We start from the raw sequence: 10332 nt of genomic DNA, 5'->3' as shown, positions 1-10332 counted from the left end.
CAAGTCACGAATTTTGCAGTCCCACCATATTTTGTTGAAAACCAGTTCCTAGCATACAAAGGTGGAACACATTTTGTTAGGTTTATTTCGGATAATATATATACTAAGTTGGTTAAACTTGGTAACCAAAATGTGCTAAGTGGCATCTCTATGACATATAATATGATTGGTTCGCAGTAGTACTAATATTAGTATTCCCGTTTCTCAAAAAGAGAATCAATTTCTAAATTGGACAGCCGTACCGTGGCCGACCATAACACTTTAGGATCCACATGGAGTCTAGTAGTTTACCATATGTCCATATCCCAACGGTGCGAAAGCAGCCAATGTGGAACATCTATATATTACTCCTAAGAAGCCCCACCTGCCGGGGACGAAAGTAAAGCCAAGCAAACAACCGATAAAGACTTGAAAACATTTTGTTTGATTGCTAAGAAAGGAATCCATATTCAATCCAGAAAAGGCAATATTGAAGAACGGCTGATTCCCATACGTTACTAGACGATGATCACTTTGATGAATTCCAAACTCTTTCTTCACCTTATTCTATGAAAAAAATGGACGAATTGAAACCTTTACGACCATGATCATCCCCTTTAAACCCTTCTTTGGATCTCAACTGCAGATCCATCACAGCACATTCAACCTTTCGTATTCCTTCTTGAATTCATTATGGACCCTTCTACCTCTCGCCCAGCTGTAGTCATTGACAATGGAACCGGGTATTATATCATTATCCTCCACCTGTTTGATAAAATTCCTCAACGACATTTTGATTCCAAAACTTTGTTTTTCTCTCTTATTTTCAGGTATACAAAAATGGGTTTTGCTGGAAATGTTGAACCATCTTTCATACTGCCTACAGTTGTCGCTGTTAACGAATCATTTATCAATCAGCCTCGAGCTTTGACTAAGAGCAGCAACTTAGCTCAGTACAGTGCAGGAGTTATGGCTGATCTTGATTTCTTTATTGGGGAAGAGGCATTGAGTAGATCTAAATCTAGTAGCACTTACAATCTTAGCTATCCTATTAAACATGGACAGGTTGATAACTGGGATGCAATGGAGCGGTTCTGGCAGCAGTGTATATTCAATTATCTGCGCTGTGACCCTGAGGATCACTATTTTCTGTTGACTGAAAGCCCTATGACTGCACCAGAGAACCGAGAATATACTGGTGAAATTATGTTTGAGACTTTCAATGTTCCGGGACTTTATATAGCTGTGCAGCCGGTTCTTGCTCTGGCAGCTGGGTACACAGCATCTAAGGTTGGCAGCCTAGCTTTAAGAACTTTGTCGTGGTTTATTTTTGGGATTTTGATGATATGTGGGGTTGGATATTTTATGGTATTAACATTTTTATGATCTATTATAGCTTCGCAAGTAGCTTTGTTTTGTCTAGAGTATTACTGTGTAATAGATGATAGCTTGGATTCTTCAATTGTCCATTATTTGCTCTAGTTTTTCACAATATAAGGACTAACTTCAATGATGCCACTTTTATTGATAAAAAGATTTAGGGGAGTGACCAAATTGATGTGCATAGTGTAAAGCTTGTTGTGTTTCTCGAAGTTCAGATTGTTGCCTATGTTATGAGAGAATGTGCAGAGGAGGATATGTGTCTGGTGTGATGGTTTGACTGGAGTTTCGAGCTGTTATTGGGAGTGGATGACACATGGATGACAGGAGGTGACTAGGAGGAGGAGAAAGGAGGAGAAAAAGGACCAAATGAAATTGAAAAATGAAGGACAGAGATGAAAGGAGAAGAAGAGTTTCTGGTTGGAGGGGCTGGGGGAAAAGAGGAGGAGAAGAAGCTATAAGGGAAAAATAGTATCTGGAAGGGGTGTGTGAGGAGACTCACTGGGAGTGAGCGGTCTTGGGCTGGCATTGTGGGGTGTCGGGTGGTGTTACGAAGTAGAAGAAGAAAATAGAGATGGAGAAAAAAGGAGTCTTGTGGGGTGAACAAGAAGGAGAAGAGGAGGAATAAGGGAGATGGACTCCTTTTCTTTTATAATGTTTCTTAATTCTAACCCTTTTTGGTTCTTCACAAGCGTCTAAAAAGAGCCATGAGAGGCTTCTTTCAAGCTCTTATGCAACATTTGAGATTAGTAATGTTGGGTTTGTTAGAGTCTTTGGAGAACTGCAAAACAATATTGCAAGTAGTTTGTTGAAAGATGTTTGTTTGGTCAATTTTTATTCATGAACTTGCAAAAAAAGTTAACTTTTTATTTTTTTCAAAATCTTCAAAAGGAAAAAAAAAAAGCTAACTCTTGACGCAAATTTTGGAAACATTTCACCAAACAAACACTTTTGCAAGTTTTCAGAACACTTAAACAGACGCAATCTAAAAATATCCCCATTTCACTGTACTCAGGTTTAAAAACTTTTAACTGTGAAAAGAAAATTAATTATTCATAAAATCCAATCTGTTTGTAATCATTAGTTGATGTAAAGAATAGCTAATATTAAAAATATTATGTCATATTTGACTTGCTTGGGTTTAAGGTGTAGTCGATTAATTGTCATATTTAAAGTGATATTGTGGAGTAGCACCTTAAAAAAAACCTTCTTTGAAAGAAAAGATGTAAAATTGTTAGGGACAGACTAAAGTGTATTTAAGATCTTTTTAGATAATGTGCATTTCGAATCTTGGGAGAGGGGGAGGGAAAACGAGAGGGTGAAAGAGAGATGAAGCGATGATGGGGCAAAGTTTTGGATTACGGGAAGAGGGAGGGAAAGATAGAGGAGGAAAGGTTGAAGATTGAGGGTTCGCAGACAATGTTTTCCGGCAATCGCTAAACTCCTATCTTCTTACGTGGAAGATGAAATTAGAAAAGAAGTTTGGAAAAGAAGTAAAAAATGAGGGGGAAAAAGAGGGAAATAGAAAAAAGGAGTGAAAAGATTAAAGCTAAGTGGCGTTCGACGAGCCTCTAGCGTAGCATTTGACGTGGTGGAGCATGTAGAACACCGCCTACGACAATATTGGTTTTTTTTTGGGTTGCAATTGGGTATTAGACTCACTTTTAACAAGACTAGGGGGGCAAAAGGTTGCCCCCAAGTTTTGGTATGTGCGGGATAATTTTAAGGTGGAAAGTATGTATCTTCCCAGTTAGAATCTTTACCTCTTCGTTTTTTTTGATAAGGACAAAAACTGCACAGAAAGAGAAAACTTCCCCATATATCCAAATCGGTATAGATGATTGGTTTCTTCTATGTATAGCCTTTACTTTTTGTATAGACCTTGTATGCGGGAAGTTTCCTTTTCAATTATAAAAATACTGATTTTATCGAAAGTGGAGAGAAAATTCCATTTTGACCCTTGATAGGAAGGTATGGAGGTCGAGAATTAGGGTAGTAGAGTAGGTAGTCTAGAGTGTTCATAATAGTCGTATTGACACGCAGTCTCGCTTTCTATTGGTAGTAGGTTTTTATGACTAACCGTTGTTTTCTTTCATTGTTGATCACTTTACTATCTTGTTGTTTATTCTGCTTTTATATGGCTTTTTGGTACTGTCCCTTTTTGTCTATATTTTCATTAATGTGGTGCTTATGCTTTCCTGAGCAGAGGGTCTATTGGAAACAACCTCTCTATCCTCACAAGGTAGGGGTAAGGTCTGCGTACACACTACCCTCCCCATACCCCACAGTGTGAGATAATACTGGGTATGTTGTTGTTGTTGGAGAGAAAATTCCACAATTATGTAATCAACGTAGAAGAATAATAAATGAATCATTGAGGCTACAATCAACAACAACAACAACCTAGTAAAATCCCACCAAGTGGGATCTGGGGAGAGTAGAGTGTACGCAGACCTTACCCCTATCCCGAAGGAGTACAGAGGTTGTTTCTGGGAGACCCTCGACTAAAAAAACGAACAGAGACAATAGATCATTACCAGCAGCAGCAACCAGAGAGATAATAACAACATTGTAAGAGACAAAAAATAGGTGGAACGGCAATAACAAAAACCGGTACTAGTTACACAATACTATGAAAACGGGAAAATAATGTGAACACAACATACTCCACTAGCATTCCAAGATAAAACACTATCAGACTAGCCCCACCCCCGGAATAAAGAAGAAAAACGCTCGACTACCCCTACCCTTCAACCCTAATGCTCGACCTCCACACCTTCCTATCAGGAGCCATGTCCTCGGAGATCTGAAGTCGCGCCATGTCCTACATGATCACCACGCCCCAATACTTCTTAGACCGCCCTCTACCTCTTCTCACGCCTGCCAAAACCAAACGCTCACACCTCCTAACCGGGACATCTAGGCTTCTCCTCCGCACGTGCCCCAACCATCTGAGTGAGGCCACAATCAAAGTAACTATTGTATGAAAGCCCTAGAAAGCTTATCTTGCATCTTGAGTTGAATTGTCCCTCTAGATATCCCCTTCCCCCATTTCTTTTTTCCTTAATTCCTTTTTCTCTTGGTTTTAGTCACTGGAGATGGTTGGGATAGGAGATTGTGGTGTTTGGAGATTTCGGTTGCCTTATGGTACTTGGTTTGGCATGTCAGAAGAATTAATTAGGTAGCTGTATTTTTGTGTTTAGCTGCTTTTTTGATTGGTTGGTCTGAGTTGAGCTTACTGGGACTTACTAGTTTACTTCAACTGGTTAAGGACACCCTGACTCTAGTGATAGATCGAAAGTGTGGTTTTAGTTGTAGAATATGAGGGAAGAAGGTGATATAGGAGTGACGTGTTGGAGAAAATACATATTTCCTTTTCAGTGACATAGTTTGATACCCCATAAAAGAGTTAAGAGGTTAGATTGACTTATAAATTATGTTTTTTTGATAAACACTTATAATTTTGTTTGTAATAGTAGATAAAAAATGTTAGGTTTATCGGCGTATATGAAAATCATATTTACTTAAAAATTTTACTCATTGTTGAATTTGGATAAAACTTATTTTACTTATCTTATCCGAAACAGCCTCTCTACCTTTATAAGGTAGGGGTAAGATCTGCATACATACTACCCTTCCCAGACCCCACTTGTGGGATTACACTGGGTTTGTTGTTGTTGTATCAAAATTTTTTTTTGGATAAAACTTATCAATTGGGTATGAATCAGTGGTATCTATAGTGGTATTTATTACCTAGTGCAAAAATTGTGTCATCATTGTATATCTCAAAAAATATTGTCATCATCATTGTAAAAGCGTGTCAAACAACTTAGGACATCCTGAATATTGTGTCATGTTGGACAGAGTGAATAAATTGGAATTTATTAGGAACTTAAAGAGTTATCTGCATGCCACTTCAGCTTGACAAAATTGAGTCGCTTTCATGTCAAAGCAAGTGAGGTCGAGCAAGTTGTCGGCTGGCTTGGCTCAGCTGCACTGTACTATAGCATGTCCAGTGCGTATGCCCTTTACCTTTCCTAAAAGCATGTATCTTCAGGAAATGTGACAAGCCTACAAACAAATATGCCTTTTACCTTTCCTAAAAGCATGTATCTTCAGCAAATGCGACAAGCCTACAAACAAATATGAGTTTTCCGGAAAACCAGAGTACATTCCAGAGAAATTGTCACGCAAGGTAGTATTCTGATTGTAAGGACACCATCAATCATTGATTTCCTTAAAATGAAAACTCATTCTTGTTGAAGTTCGTCTACTCCTATATGCACTTTCAACGACCTTATCAGAATAAACAACAACAACATACCCAGTATTATCCCACATCGTGGGGTCTGGGGAGCGCAAAGGAAAAAAAAAAAAGTAAGGGTCAAGGAGTCTGTTCCAACCTTGTATCTTCATTCTTTTCTTTTCTAGTAGAAAAATGGGAAAATGAACATTGCATATGGAGAGAGAAAGTACTGAGTTGCATGACAAGCTTTATTTGGTATGTCCATTGCTTGCTTGATATAATATCCTGTTTATCTGTTGTCTTCTTTTTGATCATAAGTGACTTGCATACCATTGTCCCAGAAACTGAAGTTAACAGTTGTGGTCTACCAATTTGACATTTCTTGTAATTGTTATTATATGTTTTTTCTTTAGTGTGAGATGACTGGAGTCGTAGTGGATGTTGGAGATGGTGCTACCCATGTTGTACCTGTTGCTGAAGGTTATGTTATTGGGAGTAGCATTAAGTCAATCCCCGTTGCTGGGAAAGATGTTACTCTTTTCATTCAGCAGCTCATGAAGGTATATCAGTTCTTGTCTCTTTATGACTTTAGTACAACATTTCCATAATGTGGTTGAATAGAAATATGTGTCGCTAATAATTAAAAAATGCATGTTCACTACTTTTCCTTGACTGTTACTAATCTATCGGGTTGGATGAACAACATAGGATTGTGATATCCTGAATTGTGTCTCAATGTTATTGCTATTAGAAATCCCTTAAAGTTGCAACTATCCAAGAGATGAAACAAGGACATGGAGTAGTTTTCACATTCTTTAATTGGTAGAAGGGGAACTATCTCCTGTAGCACACAAGCCTCTGGTTCAAATGAGTATACTGATAGTAGCAATACCTAGTTTCAGCCGTTTCATCATTACGTTGGGATGGAACAGGTAATAAATTTGGTCCCCCCTTCTTGCCTTGAACATTCTTGGAAACCAAATGAAGCATCTGAAGATTCTGTACCTGGACAATGGAACTGAGTTTATTACTGGCAGGATTAATCTTGATCACAATCATTATCCAGCAGGGTTATTTTTGGTTTACTTTATTTTCTCATTTGCTTCTGTTATCTGATATTCACAACCCTCATGGATAATCAAGATTTGGGCGCAACATTTACGTTTGAAGGAGTTCTTTTTAAATCGTTGCACAAAACATTTTATCTGAAAATTGTAGTACTTTCCTTTTCTTTTGCGTAGAGACCTTTCCCTACTGAAGTATCTTCTTCTGAATACTGCCGTTGCAAAGTTTCTTAGTGCCTATTTATTTTATGAAACAAAATAAACAACAATTGATGTTATTGTGATATATGTGTTATGTGTTGTGTTTTCTTTTCATTAATTATTAAGTTAGCAAAATAAAACAAGCAAATATTATTTTCATTTTCTGTAAAGCAGTGTTTTCACCCTGAAAACAAATAACAGCCAAAAACAATTCTTAAGACACACGAAACCAATTTCTCCAAATCAATTCAAATAGCGTTAACCCCACCCCTCCCCAAAAAAAAGAAAAAAAGAAAAGAGATGAAAAGAAAAACAAATCCGAACTGGTTTCTAGTCCAAACACCACCTAAATAAGATATTTTTATGAGTTTAATGTTGGCTATTTAGTAAAGCAGTTATTGGAGGGTAAATAACATTAGACATTTTATGATTGTTCCTCCTATTGCTTGTCATGCAAAATTTTATTATCCAGCATTTATTCTCCAGTACTCAGATCATAGTTGCTCGAATTGAGAAGTACCACTTAAGGTTATTTCGTTTATGATATCAATCTCTTTTACCTCCTGTTTACCCAATTATCAAATGTCCTTAACGTGTAGGAGATCTTAAAATACCTATGGCTTAGTGAGCATCTTGGGTGGATGATGCCTAGCTTTGAGTTTCGAGAGGGTATCTGATTGTTCAATCAACCTTCAAAAGATTAAATTTATTTTTATTTTGTTAAATATAGGAAAGAGGAGAGCATGTACCAGCAGAGGATTCCTTTGAAGTAGCACGAAAAGTGAAGGAAATGTATTGCTATACTTGTTCTGACATTGTGAAGGTATTATCTATTTGTATGGGCCCATACAAGAGGAGTAAAAATGAATAAGTTGAAAGAGTAGTTTAAAAAAAGTTTGAAGTTCTTTCTGAGAATCCATCCAGTGCTCAAACTTGACTTATCTATTCTATGTTTGCTTGAGTTAGGGCAAGCCACTTATCCCAAGATTTTAACTCCTCAGAATCCTCTTTTGCATTTGAGACTAGAGGTTACAACTGGTTTTTGCTTGTAATAGGTCCTTATTATCAAATGATTTCAGGAGTTTAATAAGCATGATAAAGAGCCAGGGAAGTACATCAAGCAATGGAGAGGTACAAAACCAAAGACAGGAGCACCATATTCATGTGATGTTGGCTATGAGCGATTTCTTGGTCCTGAGGTTTGTTGTCCTCTACCTTCAATTTTCTGAATCTTTTGAGCTCTAAAGTTTTACTTTCAATGTGCTTTTTAAGCCTACTGGAGTTGAGGTTATACAAGATGCTGGGTCAATGAATTAGCATTGTCTACTTCATGTTTACCCAAATCTCTTGAATTGTCCAGAAATGTACAGCTCAAACCCTGCTTTTTCTGCATGAAGTGTATCTCTTTTTCTAAACCCTAATTTAACAGAAAAGACCTACGTAAATTAAAAAAATCTAGTTTTCATGCTCATTTGACTTCTAGTCTCTTGTAAGATATATTTATTCATGTTAAGATTTTGGGGTAAGCCTCTTGACCTCCGACCTACCGATATGGTGCTCGAGTCATGCAGGGTGATAATCTGGGAACCACTGAGGGGATGGGAGAAATTAAAAGGAACAAAAAGGAGCTTTGGGCTTTAATCAACATATAGCTGGGTAAAAATAGGAGAATTTTCATGGTGATTAGCTTCAGATTTTAAGTTTTGTTTGTGTTCACAGGTTTTCTTCAATCCTGAGATCTATAATAGTGATTTTACGACCCCTTTACCTGATGTGATTGACAAATGTATCCAGTCTGCACCAATTGACACAAGAAGAGCTTTATATAAGGTAATTTTGTTACTGAATTCCATAGAACTATTCTCTAGTGATTCAGATCAACAAAAGGTTCCTCATATCTCGAATGAACTGAAGTCGTGTATGAACATCCTCTTCAATGTGAGTGTGATGCATTCTACACTTTTGGAAATTCAGAATATTGTTCTATCCGGAGGATCAACCATGTTCAAAGACTTCCATAGAAGATTGCAGCGAGATCTCAAGAAGATTGTGGATGACCGTGTTCCTGCATCAGATGCTCGGTTAGGTGGAAATGTCAAAGTAAGCGTTTTTCCCTCTCATTCTTGCCTGAATTTTAGGTGACAAATAAATATTGTCTCCAATATATCAAGGTTGCTTGATTGCTGAAATTTTAAACTCAGGCACAACCAGTTGAAGTGAATGTTGTCAGCAATCCTATCCAGAGATATGCAGTTTGGTTTGGAGGTTCTGTACTAGCTTCAACTCCGGAATTTTTTGCGGTATGTTTATCCTTCAGTTTCTACTCTTTTCTTTTAATTTTTTTTTATTGTAATTAATTACGGAAAATGAACTTAATCCGTGTAATTTGCTGGTTTATGTATTCCATTGGAGTAGGAGAATTTAAATCTCTTTTTGGATGACCAATTGTTTTCTTTTTATGTTAGGCTTGCCATACAAAGACAGAATACGAGGAATATGGAGCTAGCATATGCCGCACAAACCCTGTATTTAAGGGAATGTATTGATATTGAACCAATCCCAACTGATGATTGTTAAGGCACTTATTCTCAAGATGTTCAGATTCGACGAGCTCGATCCTTCCATCCTTGTTAAGCTCCAAGTTGAAATCCTACATCTGCGGGCACCTTCAGTTATGTTAACGGGTTGGAGGCTGTGTGGAATATACTTTGATGGATTGAGCTGTAACAGAATGGTGTTCTTGTATTTTTCTCCATGAGCTGCACGTGGTCTGGCCTGGGGGGAAATTGCTGTTATCGGCAGGATTTGTTGGCACTTCCATTTGGCAGATGGTTTCACAGATTGGTTAGAAGACATTTACTGAGCTGAATGTTATTTTCTCAGTGTTCAGCTCAATCTAGGGATTTACCAATTATTTTGTTAAGAAGCCAAGATAATAAGCTTCAAAGAAATGCAGGTAGATTTTTGTTTTTCAATTATATTTGAAGGATTGTAGAATCACGCGGAAGCTCGTTTTTTCTGTAGATGTATTCTAATCATTACAGCTGTACCTGTATATTTGGTTTTCACTAATGAATTGCCATTTTTTTTTGGTATTGTATCCTAGTCATTTTGTCCAGTGCAATTTAATCTGCATTTCAGAGCTTTTATAAGTCGTTTTTTTAAAAGTCCGTTTCATTACTCTTAGCTTTTGGTAAGTCTTGATGGAAAGATTTCAGTTTGGGTTTTCCTAAGCAGTTAAAGAAAAATTGTTTTGTTTGTTGTTACTACGGAGGCCTAATAAAAGGTGTTTTTTCCCCACTCCTTTCTTGATGGACTTGTGTACTTTGTAATTCTTTGACAATTTAGAGGAGTTGAAAAAGATACTTTGGAAGAAGCATCTCACCCTCTCGAGAAATATTTCATATCTTTGACATGCGAAAGTAATTTTCCGACACATTGGGTCTATAGGTATATAGGTTT

General features: G+C 37.3%; 1 protein-coding gene across 1 annotated transcript; it reads left to right on the top strand.

Annotated features, from left to right (window-relative positions):
- Window positions 1-368: 368 nt before the first annotated feature.
- On the top strand, window positions 369-9965 carry LOC107830075 (actin-related protein 3). Its single transcript, XM_016657561.2, has 9 exons — window positions 369-722; window positions 810-1269; window positions 6019-6165; window positions 7601-7693; window positions 7950-8069; window positions 8590-8700; window positions 8845-8970; window positions 9072-9170; window positions 9336-9965. The coding sequence occupies exons 1-9, from the start codon at window positions 673-675 to the stop codon at window positions 9414-9416; spliced, it is 1287 nt and encodes a 428-aa protein (XP_016513047.1). The 5' UTR covers window positions 369-672; the 3' UTR covers window positions 9417-9965.
- Window positions 9966-10332: the final 367 nt, after the last annotated feature.

The sequence above is a fragment of the Nicotiana tabacum genome, chromosome 12 (assembly GCF_000715075.1).
Source record: "Nicotiana tabacum cultivar K326 chromosome 12, ASM71507v2, whole genome shotgun sequence".
NCBI classification, from domain to species: domain Eukaryota; kingdom Viridiplantae; phylum Streptophyta; class Magnoliopsida; order Solanales; family Solanaceae; genus Nicotiana; species Nicotiana tabacum.
The sequence above is the reverse complement of the archived record's forward strand: the minus strand, read 5'-3'. Positions and strand labels throughout refer to the sequence as shown.

Excerpts from the sequence above, each read along its gene's own strand:
- LOC107830075 (XM_016657561.2), top strand. The coding sequence starts at position 673 with ATGGACCCTTCTACCTCTCGCCCAGCTGTAGTCATTGACAATGGAACC. Across the intron at positions 1,270-6,018 it reads CTGGGTACACAGCATCTAAG|TGTGAGATGACTGGAGTCGT; the intron begins GTTGGCAGCCTA and ends TTTTTTCTTTAG. Across the intron at positions 8,701-8,844 it reads CAAGAAGAGCTTTATATAAG|AATATTGTTCTATCCGGAGG; the intron begins GTAATTTTGTTA and ends TTGGAAATTCAG.